Source organism: Hakea prostrata, chromosome 1 (genome assembly GCF_041222555.1).
Source record: "Hakea prostrata isolate BN-2017 chromosome 1, UWA_Hpros_2, whole genome shotgun sequence".
Classification (NCBI taxonomy): domain Eukaryota; kingdom Viridiplantae; phylum Streptophyta; class Magnoliopsida; order Proteales; family Proteaceae; genus Hakea; species Hakea prostrata.
In genome coordinates, this window is record NC_142600.1 from 33,077,734 (window position 1) to 33,095,284 (window position 17,551).

The 17,551-nt window shown below is 38.5% G+C and overlaps 1 protein-coding gene across 1 annotated transcript; it reads left to right on the forward strand.

Annotated features, from left to right (window-relative positions):
- Positions 1-209: 209 nt before the first annotated feature.
- On the forward strand, positions 210-17,054 carry LOC149028780 (WRKY transcription factor SUSIBA2-like). The gene is made up of 5 exons (XM_089139015.1): positions 210-1,036; positions 13,706-13,885; positions 14,086-14,969; positions 15,101-15,259; positions 15,486-17,054. Exons 1-5 carry the CDS (start codon positions 542-544, stop codon positions 16,189-16,191), a joined length of 2,424 nt encoding a protein of 807 aa, XP_088995141.1. The 5' UTR covers positions 210-541; the 3' UTR covers positions 16,192-17,054.
- The last annotated feature ends 497 nt before the right edge of the window (positions 17,055-17,551 follow it).

A 17,551-nucleotide genomic window follows, 5' to 3' on the forward strand; every position in this document is an offset into this window, starting at 1 on the left:
ATTCTCGGCGGCCGATTAGGGGATCTATCAAAACCCACGGTGAAGCCATAACAACAATAACTCGCACCGAAACTAAAAATGTCTATTTATGGATAATTTTTGGCACATATCGAATTTCATTTTCCTACCAAAAAAGGGAATTTCATTTCCAACACGCAGAAATAGAAAAATAAAAATTCGAAACAAAAAGTGATAAAAAGAAAAGAAGCAAAGACAGACAGACAGAGAGGGAAACAGAGGGGTGAGCTCATAAAGTTGGTCAAGGGAACCCACAATGCGTCAAAGAGACTAGCGTCTCGAAATCCCTGCTTTTGTACCCTTTTCTGTTTGCTGGTTTGGATTCTCGAAGAACAAAATTGATTGTTTTGTTTTTTTCTCTCTAACTCTTTCAAAATCTTACTTGAAACAAAGATCTTCAGTTTTTGTTCAGATTGCTGATTTTCTATTGCATTGGTGCCATTTGATAACCAGGGAAGAATTTGAATTCAAGGCCCCTAGGTTGTTCATGGCACCATGCAGTGTACAAGTAGATTTCTGATGAATGGGTGATACTATAATGGCAGAAACGGAAGATTACGGTGGTGGTGATTTGAGGGCATTGATTTCATCAAGCCCGAAAGGTCTCTTCTCTGCTTTTCTCTCTGAAGGGTTTGCATCGAAGTCTATGTCCCAGGTTATGAATGGGTCTGATCCTGATGCTACTATATCATCATTACCTGTCGATGGTGAAAAACCTAGAGATGTTTTGGTGGGTTGGGATAAGAAAGTTGAGGCAGCTTGTGTTGGGGTATCATCTGGTTTAGATAGACGAGTTGAGGCTTCAAGTGATTGGAAGCCAAACCCAGTTAGAAATGGTTCTAGTATCGCCGAGAGGAGGGCTGCCACTTGTGGCTTCAGTGCGCCAAGGATCAATACTGCTCGGTTCAGATCCATCAGCCCTTTGGCTTCACCAGGGGGTGGTTCGCCTTATCTTACCATCCCACCCGGTCTAAGTCCTGCAACGTTGCTTGATTCCCCTGTCATGCTTCCTTCTCAGGTATGGTTATTGGCTTTTGTCAAAGATGTTATTTTATTTCTCTAAATTTTTTGAGTTGGAAATGGTTTTGAAGGGCTCCTTTTTTTTTCTTTTTCTTTTTTTCTGTAGAGTCACAGTGTTTTCAAGATTTTAAGTTGAAATTACCCTTTACCAACATTGTTGTGCGCTTTGACCACGGGGATGTCTGCTTCCAGTCTACCCGTGAGAAAATCCTGTTCGGCTCTGTTTTTTTTTTACCTGGATTGTGTATTTTTATTTATGGCATTTGCAATATGGGTAGTAGAAGTAGAAAATTAAGAAAGCTGTTGACTACGTGAATTGTTTTCGCTTTTCAAACTGCCATCTCTGAGAGATGATCATTGTTTTCTTTTTTCAAACTGCCATCTCTGAGAGGTGATCTTTATTATCAGTGAAAAACTGAAGGCTGGAACATAAATTTTGGTCGCTTGAATGACAAAGTTCCCTACCATATATCTTAGATGTAGTTTCTAGTTTTTCTTCCTTTTCTGCACCCCCAATTTTATACATGTCTGCATACAATGCCAACTAGGTGGGTCTGAGAAAGGATTCAAGCCAAGATACTTCTCCCTTGAATTGATGGTCATAGAATTTAGGGTTTTTGAAAACATCTAGAGTTTAACAGTTAACTCTTTATACGACAAGTGTAGCACCTCCAAATGAATACAACACTTGACAGAAGGTTATGGTCTTTGCGAGATGAATGGACACACTGCATTGAGCGTCACTGCTGACAATGCCAGTATGAGAGAGCAATGAAGCAAAATGTTCCGTGGTTCAATCCACTCTTAAGTAATCATCAACAACATGAAGCTAGTCAATAAATACCTAGGGTTGAGGTTTCCCTTGTTTTCTTTCAGCTCCATCTTGGATTTGTGTGTGTCATCTTGCCTTGGAGAGGTTGGCCAGCACTCGGATCAAAATCTGATGACATGTGCTTTTGGAAGGTTGGTATGGCATGATGCTGATGATACTGCATATGTATTTGTTCTCAAAGGAACTTTTCAACGACAAGAACAATAACAACAATGATGAGCCTTATCCCAACTAAATGGGGTCACTACATGAATCTTTGCCTTCCAATCAGTTCTATTTAAGGCCATACTAGACATAACGCCTAAGCTAGGCATATCCCTTTCTCACCACTTCTCCTAAGGTTATCTTAGGTTTGTCCCTAGCTCTTCTAGTTTCTTTAATTTGGATTAAATCACTTCTCCATACAGGGTTTAAAGGCCTTTGTTGAACTGGCTGTTGCACCACAATAGACTTTCTCGTAGCTTATCTCTATATAAGCTTTAATATGATCATTCTTAGTTTTTCCACTCATCCATCTTAGCATCCTTATTTTTTCTATGCTGAGTTCATCTATATGATGTTTCTTAACAACCCAATATTCTGCACAATACATCATGGAATTTTCTTTTGAGTTTTTAAGGAATATGTCGATCACAAAAGACCCTGGAGACACCTTTCTACTCCCTTCACTTTATTTTAATATTTAGGAAACATCATCCTTTATATCATCGTCTTTATTTATGATTGAACCGAGGTACCTAAATAATTGCTTTGTGGAATCTCCTTCTCATCATCCATCTGATCACAACCATAGTTACACTAGATATTCTATTTTTGTTCTACTTAGTTTATAGCTTTTTGATTACAAAGTTGCTCTCGGTGATTCTAACTTGGTATTAGTACATACTTATGTCTCATTTACCAAAAGTCCAAAATAATATCTTCAGCAAAAAACATACACCAATGAACCTCATCTTGAATGTCGTTGGTTAAATCATCTATTGTAAGTGCAAATAAATAGGGACTTAGCTGATCCTTGTTGTAGCCCAATTATGATCGAGAATTCACTACCTTGCCCCCACCCTCTAATACCATTATTTGCACTTGTCATGGAACCATCATATATGTATATTTTTAACTATGTCCACATATTTATTTGCAACACTTCTTTTCTCTAGTATTTGCCAAATTAGCGCTCTTTGGACTTATCATAAGCTTTTTCTAGGTCAATAAAGATTGTATGAAGATCTTTCTTATACTTTATGCCTTTTCATAAGTCTCCTAATAAGGTAAATACCTTCCATTGTAGATCTTCCTAGCATAAAACCAAATTAGTTCTTTGTGATAGGGGTTTCTTATATCAAGCGGGTTTCAATTATTCTCTCTCGTAATTTCATAGTATGATTCAGCAGTTTTATGCCTCTATGGTTGGTACAACTTTGAATACCTCACTTACCTTTGTAAGCTTGGACCATGATGCTTCCGGCATTTTCCTTGTGCTCAAAATCTTATTAAACAACTTACTTAGTGGGACCTCAAGTTTGAAATGGCTATGCTGAAGATGCATCCGAAAATGTGTATACATCATATACTCAATTATGAATACATTAATTGGAATAAACTTTTAGCTTGAAAAAGTGTTGAATCCCTGCAATAGACGGAGTAGGATTGCTTTTTGATCATGTGGAGGGGCTTTGACCCAGATTCCAGCAAAAGATCTGGCAGAAGTGGGACATTTGGCAAAACCAGAGGGGCCAAAATGCCAAAATCTCACTCTAGTTCTGTCATGTTTGGTTGACTCGAGTGAGATTTCTGACTTATTGAGGTTGGGTTATTGAAACTTTGGTCAAGTTGAAGTTTGGTTCATGTTCTCAACTCAGACCCTGATCTCAGATCAAGATATACCATTTTTTGGCATCACATAAGGTCTCATCTCACTTCCTTGAAAAAGTAAGATATCTAATCTCACGAGATCTTGTGAGCTCTCAAACTATGATGAGCCCCTATTTATATGTAAAGCCTTTTTGCAGCCTCCTATGGTGTATGAAATTAATGAAGTTCTGGTTTGCTACTATTATTCTCTTGTCCTTGGTGAGTGGTAAGAAGGTCTAGGGCCTTGTGAGAGCTAAACTCCTAAGCTAAAGAATGCTTACTATCAAGGTTCTAATTTCGGTTTTGACATTGGTTTCGACCAGCTTGTAATTGAGATTGTCTTGGTTTTCACTGTATTTCAGTTAAAACTTAGGATTTTCTCCAAGCTAACTTAATCCCCGGTTTTGAGGCCTGTAAGTTTTTACTTTGCTTTGATTCTTGTTGTGCTACTTGTAACAGAATTAAAATTAAAATAACTAGAAATAATAGAGAACTGAAAGAAGAGAGAAGTGGTGGAGGAGGGAAGAGAGAGTTGTGCAGGATCCAGCTCTCCCCCTCAACAGTGTATTTATTATTGAAAAATTTTCAGACTAGAGAGATCTTAAAGATATCCCTAAATTTGGTTACAAGATCTTCAAATGTTACCATCTTAAAATAGACTTGCTTGATACCCAAGTAATAAAGAAGGAGATGAAACAAATCTCCCTTAGTATTGCTTGCTACTCAAAAGCTACACAAAAGTGGAAAGCAGAAAATAGAAAAGAATATCCTAATCTAATAAATAGGAACTAAGGAATTAAAATAAAATCTAATCAATCTATGGTGGACCCTGCGTAATGTGGTTACCACTGAGGTGGTAAAGCATACATAGACTCCCCCTCAAGCTGGAGTATCCAGCTTGGAATAACAGGAACACATATTAAAAGATCCATCATCTTGAACACAAGTAGCAATATCTTGGTCGAAACCAGATATTCTTCTGTGCTTGTTATTGGTTCTAAATCCATCTATCCCCATACTTTTTATTTCTTTCTAAATCCCTCTTCTCTTGTTAGAATTAACTTGTGCTGGAACTTGAATACTGCTTCTGTTGCTGATCCTTCCAGATTTTTAAGTTGCTGGTTGAATGCTACTGTCACCTCTCCATTTGAGCAAGTCTGTTGCTGCCTGGGATTTTTGAGAATTGCTGCATCAATGTCCTTGCTTCCTTTCCTCCATTCCACAAACCCTGCTGGGTTATCCAAAACTTCCATACCATCTCACCTCTTCTTCAATCCTTAATCGATCCTTTCATTCCGCTATTGAGACACCCTCAGCCTTTTACTTTCTATTTTATGATCACCATCATACTAGCAGTTCTGACTATCGGAATGGAGGCAAAATGTAGCATCAGATCATCTCACCCACATCGTCATTTGATCAAGTTTGTAGTCAAGCTGACTGCTATTTTGGCCTATGACAACCTAGTTATGATTTGGTCATAATCCCAAACCAGCCACTGGAATTGGCTGAAATTTTCAGCGGTGATTTACCATCTTTGACCATCATGCGGTGCAAGTTTGGTTAAGTTCTAAAAATTGGTTTTTTGGTAACCCTAAATTTCTAATTCTGTCCCAAGTCTCCAATTTGGTTACTGAGGGTTTTGGGCTAGTTTGAACCTTGATTTTTGCTATGCATTACTGGTCATAGAAAATTGCTCCTTAGATGTGGAAACTTCTGAAACATTGAAAACTTCAATCAAGCCGTTGAAAACTGATAATGGAAGGCACTCAATGCTTCCTTGGAATATGGAAAGACAATAAATCTGCTGACCAGATTTTTGACTGCTCTTGGAGTCTTCAATTTGGCTATGAAGGCTGGATCTGAACTGGGCAGGATGGGCAGCGGGTCAGATCTTGGACTTGGGCTGGCCTACCTTTCTAGGGTACTTTTTGGAGCATTACTGATTGACCTTTTGGAGTGTTGGGTGCTAGATCAGATAGATGCTGTTGGAGCACCTCAACTTGTTAAAAATATACATATTGTACCAATGGGTTTGTTCCAAAAACTCGGAACTAGACATCCAGTTGTTCACAGTGACCAGATATTCCATTATTATAATGGAATTTATTGCTTGTACTTGAAACTTTTCCCTTCAACTAAGCAACCAAGAACAATATGGACTCGCTATAGCCCTTGTTAGTCTTACAATCAGATCTGGTATAACCCAAAACTATTCAATTATAAGAACCATCGTTTGATCTTTTAATAGCTTAAGAATGATACCAATTCAAAAATTCGTGGTCATTCGTTGGACCAGAATGGAGCTGTAACTGCATGGTAGACATCTGGTTCTAAGACATGGTTCACAAAGGATTTCCTTCAGGAGCATTAGGTAATCTCCTTTTGCATGGTTGGAGATCTCGCTCTCAAGGGCAATCTCGCCCTTCAGAATAACCGAGATCTTGCTCGAGTTGGCAAGATCTTGGGTGAGATACTGTAAATCTCGAGGGCCCACCTCGGGGGGGTTTGAGGGTTAGGTTGGGCTTAAAGTTGATATTTAACCTATGTATGATGTCTAACTCGACCCTAAGTTTGAAACTGAAATGCCGCAACAATGAACATGCAAGGTTATAAAACATGAAATATAGAGCCATTTGGTCATATAAATGAAAACCAACTAATAAGATACATTAAATAACTTAAATTGTTCAGAGTTCCATCCATATGAGTACAATACAACATAATCATTCTCGAATGGAGAAGAAAGTAGTACAACTATCATAAGTTCATAATAGAAAAAGGTGAGATCAAATCAATCAAGGCCCAGCTCCACCACCAGCTCTACCATCTCCACCAGCACCATGACCACGTCTTGTAGGTCCTCTACTAGTGGCTCAACGTTGTTTAGCCAACTTGATGAGGTAGTCAAGAATATCATCCCTCTCACAAAATTAGGGACAGAATGGCACCTAGGTGTATCCTTGTAGTTTCCAACCAAGTGTTGCTTGAACCTCATTTTAACTACGATTAAGACTTTACCGCAATAATTACAACTTGTGGTTTGTCGCCGTGAATGCATGGGGACTCCGTGTTACCAAGCAACATCACTATCCTCCAAGGTGTAGATGTGCTAAATCTTGCTTAGGAGTGTTATAGGTGAAGATCTGACGAGAATCATGTGAACAATGAGGCCAAAGTGAAGTTTCAAGTGTGCTGTCCAGATAGGAAGCGAGAGGAGCAAGAGAAAGTCAAAATGAGACTGGATCTAGTCTCGACTCAACCGAGTTTGTTTAAAATGTGGCTGGGTTGGACCGACATCACTGGTCAAACCGAGATCTTGACTTGATTGAGATTGCGGTCGAGCTGGGGTGAAATCTTGGACTTGACCTACATTTCATCTTGCCAGGCTGGAAAAGCGAGATCTCGAGCAAGATCTTGTGAGATCTTTGACCATGTTCCTTTGGACCTCGATATCCTTTAGTTGAGGAAACTGATACATCATTAAACAGTATGTCATGCACAAAGTAAGCCTAAGATCCTGCTTTTTGACATTTCTCAAGTTCAACTTCTAATACGTAGATGATACAATGAGATCTTCTGAGGGAATCACTAGACAAATACATCTTTACAGATGACAGCATGACTATATCATTCTCAAACATCATCAAGTCATTTACTTACTAAAAAAGAGTGATACTTTACTTCTCAATTAGAATCACCTTTGGGGGCTTCTGAGTTGGATGATCTTGTTGTCCACATCCAGTGGCTACAGCTTTAACAATAGTTATCCATTGGTGGAATTTGGATGCTTCTTCTAACTTCTTTTCAGTCAAGCAGTAGAGGATGAGGATATGACTTCAGTCATGGTAGTTTCAGTTTCTGATGTTTCTTCCATGATTGCACAGCCTCAGTTCCCAAAAAAGTAAGAGGGAAATAATAGTGGGCAGCAACAAAAAGAGGACAAAAAACAAAATTTGGAAAGGACAGCCACAACCCTAAGCATGGTTGTTAAAGCGTCCGCTTAGGCGCCTAGGCCCATTTTCTGGTCAAGGCAATGCCTTGTCGCCTTGCTTGGTGTTGCCTTGGTCTTCATTGCCTTCTATTGTGTTACCTCCCCTTGTCGCCTTGACAACCATGACCCTAAGTGAAAAACCAAATAATCCCTCGTTGAAAACCAGAAAACAGGCATAAGAACTAACCCAGAAAGTATTATAGAGCAGAGAATTTCACTGGTTTACTCAAAACTGAATAATCTCCCCCTCAACCGAATCCTAACCAATCAATCTCTCAACAGCAGAAAGAATTAATCCTGAAGGGGGGCAAAAAAAGAAAAAAACAGAGTACTATCCCCCCCTGTCAAATTTTTTTTTCCTTTACTCGAAACTGAATATTATTCCAAACCAGAAAGAAAGAATGAAAGAATAAATAATCCAAAAAAATTTAACTCAAACTCAATCAATAACACATCTGCAGATTCAAACAGATCTGTAAACCCCTCCTCCCTTTTTTTCTTCCTCTTTTTTATCTTTCTTCTTGTTTCGTTAACTCCCCCCCCCCCCCAGCTACTAACCTCAACCAGACAAATCGAAAAAGAATTCCAAAACAGAACCTTCTTTGCCCGGAATTTCTATTAAGGAAAGACACAGGAAAAATAAGCAAAATTTTATCGACCCAGATTTTGAAGAGAATGATTCCCCAAAACGGAGAGGAAAATAAAAAGAACCCGAAAACATAGCTTCTATCCCGTGCACACAAAAAGAGAAAGAACCCAAAGAACAAACAGAATTCCTAAACACACTAGGATTTGTCCACTAAAAAAGCAACCCTAATATCAACATAAGGAAAAACGGACTCAGGGAGACTGAAGCTGTATTTCGAAGGAGAATACTAGTTCCTTAAATCAGCATGGAACTAGTCATCTTTTCCACCAAAAATCGCAGCAATGGGTGCTGCACCCTTCAGTCGATGATCAAAGAAGTCTGCAACTTGTGGATAGCAGTAATATCTTTGAGGAAAGTGAAGCGACCTTGAAGAAGAAGGATTGCAGCTCTTGATTTATCGAACTGGCTCTGGTACCATGTAAACAGGGCTGAATATTTATAAAGAGAGAAGAGAGAAGAAGAGAGATCTGACTCAATGTGTTTGTGGAGCTTCACTCTCAGTCGTGAAACCTCCAGTGCTCTTTATTCTCTACTTATACGTATGATTACAGTCCTAAATAGGAAAGGAAATAATATAAAAAAATAAATTAGAACTTTAGAAGTCCAAAACCCAGCAGGAATACAACATAAAATGGGATTTATCCCATCAAGAATTAGCAACTGGCACTAATTCTTGATGGGCATATTTAATGCCCAAAATGCCCTTTTCAACACATCTTGTAATCTCTGTTTAGTTTCTGCTGGATAATTGGGAAAGAAAGCATTATGTGTCTTTGAAGATAATCAATTGCTATCCAGGAAGGTAGGTGATTAGAGGTTTAGCTTGATACAGGGACACTTTAATCTCTAAGGATGTTCTATTCTTCAAATTGAAGACTTTCCAAGAATCTTAGCACATGATTTAGTATGATTTGTCCTTAGTTATCCATATCTTTTATATTTGTTTCTTGTCCCTTTCTCGCTAACTGTTTTCCTAAGTACTAGCTTAAAAGTTTTTTATTCTTGTTCCCTATGCCATGGTGGCTCAAAGGCCTATTCATGTATGGGTGTAGTATTCCACTCTTAAAACTATCTACAAGGGAGATCCTATATGAAAATTTGAGGGATTTTTTCATGCACTTCTGATCAATAGGCCACTTCCTACTGATTTTTTGCATAGAAACCAGGTAGTATACATTTGTTTGAATGATAACTTGCTTCATATTGGAAGAGTGGTCATTGGAAGCTTCTGTTGCTCTCAGATGTACCGAAAAAGGTAATAGAATAATTTTCGTATGGATAACCAATTTGGTTTTATGCCAAGAAATCTAAAATGGAAGTTATTTACATTATTAAGGGACTTGTGAAAACGTACAGAGAGTGTAGAAGGATGTTTATATGCTTTTTATTTACTTAGGAAAAGTGTATGATAGTCTCTACAGAGTATAGTTTCAAGTAAATATTTGGAAATAATTAAGGATATCTGATGGTTTATTGGCAAGCGTAAGAATGGGGGGGGGGTCCCATGGTGGTGAGTTCCTGATTACAATTAGGTTACTTCAAGGATTAGTTTAACTAGAAACATTCAAGATGAGGTTCTTTGGTGTATGCTTTTTGCTAATGATATTATTTTTGTAGATGAGACAGAAGTTGGGATTAATGAAAAGTTGGAGCAATGTATATCAACTTTAGAATCAAAAGGTTTCAAGCTAAGTAGAACAAAGATGGAATATATACTGTGTAACTCCTAACTACACAGCAAGCAAAGGATTGGGGATTCAGTGGTTTAGTGTTAAGAGGTTGTGCTACATGAAGACATTAATAGCAATATGGGAAGCCAACTCTTTATAGAACGCAAGGTTGCGGCTTGCTTGCTTCTTTTTCTTGATTAGCTATCCAAACCAAATATGATAGATCTTTTGTAGGCGGACCCACCCTTGAGAGATGTTTTTCTGAGGCTATTTAAAAGTGTCCAGTTGTGGTGCGTAGAATCGATTCTTTCTTTTGAAAGTAGTCTCAAACTTGTAGGTTGAGGTTAGTTGTGGTCGTTTGTTTTGGGCTCAGGAAATGGCTTCTTACAAGGATCGGCCTGAGGCATTGACACAAAAGGCTCAGAAGGAGAATGAGGTGGTAAAGTTTGATGATAAAGAGATTTGCAAAGCGATTATTTTAGACACCTTGGTTATAAATAAAGAAGGTGATATAGAGGAGATGTTTCCTAGAGAATCCTTATGTTATCGACGTATCCTTGTAAAACCCAAAGAAAAATTATAGGACTGTCATTCAATTGGCTATGATATATGGTGCAGAGTGTTGAGATGGATGAAATGAGCTTAGCGGAGATGAGGATGTTGAGATGGATGAGTGGTAAAACTAGGAAGGAGAAAATAAGGAATGATAAAACTAGAGTTGTTTTGGGATAGCTCCAATATAAGAAAAGAGAAAGTTGTTTGAGGTGGCATGGCCATGTTCAATAAAGGCCTTTAAATGCCCCCATATGGAGGAGCAATTTAATCCAGCTTGGAGGAACTAAAAGAGTTAGGCACAAACCTAAAATAACCTTAAAAGAGGTGGTAAGAAAAGATATGCATGGCTTGGGCCTTGTATTCAATATGACCCCAAATATATCTGATTGGAAAGCAAGGATTCATAACTGACTGCATTTTGTTTTCCCTATGAATGGACTTTTGGCCATTGGCTAACTTCAAGCTAACAGGAGAGAGGAATACGAGGCTCTTGGACAACATTAACAACAACTACAACGACAGAAAAACTCGGCCATATTTCAACTTAATGCGGTTGGCTATATGGATCCATACATGTGAAAAAAGGGAAACAGAGTTCTAAACAGGAAAAGAAAAGAAAAGAAAAGATATATAAAGAGAAGAAGACTAGAAGGAGAATAAAGACAAATGAATGTTAGAAAATAATTGAAAAAGAAAGATAAAAGATAGTAAGAAGCAAGAAGCATAGCCCAGCATGTAAAGATGATAAACAAGCTGTTATAGATCATAATAGTAAGGGAGGGAACCAAAAAAAAGAAGAAAAACAGAATCTAAAAGCTTTTTACCTTCTGTTCTGTTGTTCTATCGTGTTGGAATTCAACCATGCTTCTTTTTCTGGTTTTGGATTGAAGTCTTATTTCCTCTGGAGGCTTGTATTTGCTTTGGATCTTGTCTCTTGCTTTCTCTCGAAAGAAAATGTGGAATTTTATTCTAATCTGTACAATCAAACACCTCCCTTTGAACAATAGGAGGCTGCATTTTTAATGTAAAGGGACATTGGTTTCTTCAATTGAAGACATTCATAACTTGATTAAAATAGGTGAGGCATTGAATGGGAACTGATTGGAGTTTGGGTTTATCAATGCTGGTGGCTATTTTTGCAAAACAGTGACCTATATAGCAAGCCTTGACTTCTCAAACAAAAATCAAATATGATCATATTCCTAGATCCTGATTCCACTTTTACTGTCTCTTTGTTTTCTTGCATTTCTTGTTAATGTTTTCAAAGTCAGATTAAGAGATCTTCTATAGGTGAAATACCTCTTAACTTTTGGGGCCTGTTTTCACTTTTCACTGGCTGAGGATCATAGCAAAGGAAGAAGTGTGATATTTTTCCCTGGGTTGAGCCAGCCCTATCAACATTAGTATTTGTTATCAACGGGATTCATGCAATAATTGGGAAATAAAGCACTGTGGAAGTTAATTGTTGCTTGTAAGTCAACTAATAACCATTTGATGCTAGTTCTTATGGCTGTTGGTGATGCGGATCCATCACCTAAACAGGCTTGTGGGAATAAGTCTTGGGTGAGTCATATATGTATTGGATCTTTGATCCTGTTTTTGCTTGGATATTCCTTGCAGGTCATTGTTTTGATCCTAAATATGGGTAGTTAGGTTGAATATGAAAATAGTTTTCAATACTTGGTTTGTTTTAAGTTGTTTTGGTTTAAGATAAACTGTGCGGTTCTGTGTGATTCAATGCAAGTCAGATTTAATTGTTAATAAGTTTTCTAGTGGGCCTAGAGTAGGACTTGGAAATCGAGTTTTTTTAAACCTAGTTGGCTAATAGGTAAAACTAGGTTTAAGTTTGGGTTAGGTCTTTCCTTTTTAGTATAGGAGTATATTTCAGAGCCATTTATCTGAAGTCCTGAAAGGGCCTATTATGGACTACGAATTTGATTAATGAAATTACTTTGCAAGCTGTTGGCTTCTTCCTCCATTGTGAGAATTTCAGACTAGAATTTGATATAAACTCAGCTGGGATTGGCATGTGTATCCAGTCGACTCCTTGATGATTTGAGGTTCGTTAATGTTGTTATGTCAATCCAATATACTCCTTGACAGTGTGAAGCCTAGGTGGTTCAAATCAAAGCTTCCCCTTCAAAAAGGTTTAGGATTCAATGTTAAGATTCGAGTTTTCGTCAGTTTCAGCCATTAACAAGCCTGCTGCTAAGCTAATTCAGCACAACTTTGCATTTAGTGAATTAACTCAAACCCCCCATTATGTTCCAAACACTAGCGGCTGCCAAGCTAATTCAGCACAACAGTGAGTTTATTGCATAATCCCAAACCTCAATTCTGTTCCTAACCTTCTAATTCATCAGACCCTAGCTTTCCCTTTTCCTGTTGAATATGACTCAGGTTGCCTTCTCTTATGTTGGTGATAACCTTGAGATTGATGAAACGCTTTTGTCTGTAGAAGTGACAGTGGTCTGTGATGGCCTGAGGGTCAAGTTGCCAGTTCACTTTTGGTTGTACTAAACTTAAATCCTTGAGTGGCTGTTGTTTTATGTTTGTTGGTGAAAATCATATGCCCACACATCATTTATGCTTTTGATACAGGTCTTTCTCCCATCTCTTCATCCTCTTTTAGCTGTTACCTAGGATGTCAGTATGTGTCAGTATGACTGGAAAATTTTAAAAACCATTTCTTATTTTTTCATCGTTCTAAGTGGTATGTTGCGTAGACTTCAGTGGGTAGATCTTCCATATTGTTGGATTTTGGCAGTCTTTGTTGTGCAACATGTTTTTATGATGTCCCTAGGGATGTACTATTGATTTGGTGCCCTGGAATCTTCAATAACATTATATAAGAGCATGATATTCTGCACATGTTTTGATTTAATTCTTGTGATTTTTTACTACAACAAGCATGAATTTTTTACACATGAAGAAGCCGTCCTGAATCAATCCTTGTTATATTCTTCTTCTTTCCTTTTTTTTTTTTTTCCGCAAAAATTACTTGTTATCATGTTCTATAGACTTCGCACTTGTTTCCCGATCTGTAGAACTCGTCTTTGTAATCATGAAATATAGCTCCTTTTAATTATTTATTCAGATATTTCTTGGGGTTGCAGGCACAACCGTCTCCAACTACTGGGACTTTTTTGTTGCCTATGAGCGGAGAAAATTTAAATCCTATTCCATTAGCATCTGGTTCAAATAAAGAAAAGGGTGAAGAGGTCGATTCCTCATTCATGTTCAAGTCTCAAGTGGATCCTGTTGGTTTGTCATGTTTTCTTGGCTCAGAAAATCAGGTAAATTGTAGTTTTGATTCTGTTATCCACCAAAATTGGTTGATGGGGATGACCTTTGTATATTAGATGAACCGTTTTTCCTGTTGCTAAGTCATTGTTTCTGTCATAATTTTATCATGTAGTAAGATACATCAAATTTCAGAATCAGATCTATCAATTAATCAAAGAGTTCACTAGTTTGCTTTGTTTTATTTGATCAGGTGGCTTCATCCTCCCTTAAACGAAATCGGGAAATGACTTCTCTCAACCACCAACCTGCTCTCGTACAACTAAACGTAGACTTTGAAAACCATAACGGTTTTATAAAACAAGCCATGACGAAGAGCTATACTATAAGTTCTTCTGATATTGAAGTTTCTAATAGCATGATTGGGCATAGTAAATCTATTGCAGTGCAAACTGGCCATTGTGGTGTTGCTAGTGATCAAGCTCCTCTTCAGGAGGAAACTCTGCATGAAGATGTTACTAGGTCACAGCAGATTGTAGAAGGGGAACAGAAAGGGGTATATCCTCCTCCTATGGGAATGGGAAAGCCATCAGAAGATGGATATAATTGGAGAAAATATGGGCAGAAACAAGTGAAAGGTAGTGAGTATCCTCGGAGCTACTACAAATGTACACATCCAAATTGTCAGGTGAAAAAAAAGATAGAACGTTCACATGATGGTCAAATAACAGAAATTATTTATGATGGTGCTCATAATCACCAAAAACCTCAGCCTAATCGTCGATCAGCATTTCCAGTTGGAGAAATGTCAGAGACAGGTGAAGGGTCTGGAACTTCTGTCAAAGCGGAAGGAGGTTCGATTTGGAAAAGTATTTCACAGGGACCCAAGGATAACAAAGTTGGTTCAGATTGGAAGGCTGATGGTTTAGAGAGGACATCATCAACATCTGTTTTAACTGAACTTTCCGATCCACTTTCATCAGTGCAAGGGAAACAGCCAGGCATGCTGGAATCTGCAGACACTCCAGAATTCTCATCCACGCTCGCCAGTCATGATGAGGACGATGATAGAGCCACCCAAGGCAGCGTATCAGCTGACAATGATGGTGATGATGAGGAGTCAGAGTCAAAAAGAAGGTGCTTTCCTCCTTTTTTTCTCCTTTTCTTTTGTGTAGCTATATATCTGATTATTTAATGCTTAGCTGTTCATGTTTTTTTTACATACTTGTGGCTTATTTTTATATATCGAGTCTGACTCATCAATGCAGGAAGAAAGAGAGCTGTTTGATTGATGCAAATTTGGCTTCCCGAGCTGTTCGAGAACCAAGAATTGTTGTCCAAACGGACAGTGAAGTGGACATACTTGATGATGGATACCGCTGGCGCAAGTATGGGCAGAAAGTAGTAAAAGGAAATCCCAACCCCAGGTAATTGTCTTCTTGCATTATGTTATCATTTGTATATGGGGGAAAATTACATGCATCCCCCTGTACTTTAGGGGAAACAATAGCTTTGCTAACTCAAGATGCAGACTTGACATTAGTTTAGTTCCTTGTATGGGTCTTTTAATGAGTTGATCCATTGCTTGGGCAACTGACCCCAAGTCCTTTCCTTATAGATACTTTTGTTCAGTTGAAGCTATCTTTGTCTTAGGAGCTACTATAAATGCACTAGCGCTGGATGCTCTGTGAGGAAGCATGTAGAAAGAGCCTCACATGATCTCAAATCTGTGATAACAACATATGAAGGAAAACACAACCATGAAGTTCCTGCGGCCAGAAACACTAGTCATGTCAACTCAAGCAGTGGAAATATGTCACAAGCTGGTCCTCATGCTCAAACCACACTGACATTATCTGGGAAATCAAATTTTCCAAAGACTGAACCACAACTTCATGATTTTGCACCTCGCTTTGAGAGAAGACCTGAGTTTACTAATGAATTCTTGAGACCCAGTTATCTGGCGAGTTTCTCCAGTGACATGAAGTTGGTGCCATCCGCTTCTTACGAAATGAAGCTACCCACCTTCCCGACAGCATCTTATGGATCCTTTGGACTAAATGCCAGTCAAAATGAAGGTAATCAGGCAGCTCCTATAGCTCAAATGGCCCAAGAATTACCAATTGCTATGCCTCGATCTGGGAACCTGCCACTGTCCAGCTATGATTTCAATAATCATGGGATACCAATTGGTCAGGTTCAGGCCTTACTTGGGATGCGGCAACCTAAGGAGGCCAACCAAATGTTCCTCAGACCCAAACAGGAGCAGAAAGATGATTATGAAAATCGGCTGCCCTTGAACCATCTTTCAAATGCATCATCTCCAATATATCCGCAGCAGATGATGGGGGGAATGTAAATGCATTTTGATTCTCCAGGTGAGTGTTACCCTCACAAGGATGGACTCGGAGGGTCTATCAGGAAGTTGAAGCGAAAGTTGTTGCCACTTTTCTGTTTTTTGGTTATCATAAGAGATGGTGGATCTATTAGGACTTTTGTTGTGAATGTTGTGCTTGGCTCGGTTGCTCAAATGTTTTGCTGCTCACTTGTTGGATCCAAGTCCTGGAAGCAGGTTTTCTAGGAACAGGGTTAGCGTTGCATGCAGATGTCTTACCCTCCCTGCATTCTACTGAACGTGGAAGCCTTGTGCACTGGTACAGCCTTTGTCATGATAAGAGTCTGGATGCATCATGCATAAAGTATCTGTAACTATTCCTTGTTTGGGTGGTCTATACAAAGGAATATTGCTTCAGATTTTAATTCAAATAACAGATGTTTCTTTTTGCCATTAAGCAAGTCCTGCAATTTGTATGTTGGGTTGTGTTAAAGAAATCTGATACGGTGACACAGAGGATATCAAATTATTGACTCTAGAGATATGGTAATATGGAGAAGACAAACAAAATTGTTTGAAGCATCGACAGAACCGGAAGCGCCCCTTGTTTCAAAGAGAGGACGGGTTATTCACGTTTCATTTGATGGTCGGAGGCGAATTGAAAGCTAAGCAGTGGTCATTTGAAAGATCCCCCAGGCTCCTAAAGTTTTCATTTCAATTGGAATTTGGTTATTCACAATGTACGATGATCCCTGTTACAAAAACTTAGTGGTCCAATAAGACTTGTGTTGGCAAAAAGTTTTGAACAGCTTGAGAAGAGAGGGACCATGACTTTGGGTAAATCTCCCATTCAAATCCTTCATAATTTTGAATAAAAGTTTGTCTCCCCCCCCCCCCCCCCCTTCCTCCTCCCATTTCAAATAGCATAATTTTGTGTCAGTTCGAATCAACAATTTTCCCTTCGTGCGCTTTCTGCATTCCAATGATATATGTTACACGAGGATTTCAAAATTCCTGTCAAAAATCCCTCCAAACAGGATATGTACATGAAAATCAAAGATTTCAGGGCTTGCGGGGAGAGGATATTGTGTTTGCAATGGGGAGCAATTGAAACAAATGAACATATTCTATTGCATTGAACTTCGCACGAGCTGTATATCAATTGCATCGAAGAGAGAAACTTTGTCAAACAAAAGATTCACCAAAAATAGATACAATGGTTTTCGGGAATACAAACTTTGTGCTACCATTGCATGCTTTGTGTTTTACAGATGATACAATATCTCCATTGGCTGTGGCTGAACTTCGCATAAATGCAGAGTTTAGACAGGGGGGGCTCTAGCCACTCAGTCGAATTAGCATACAACTTCGATAATGCAAAACA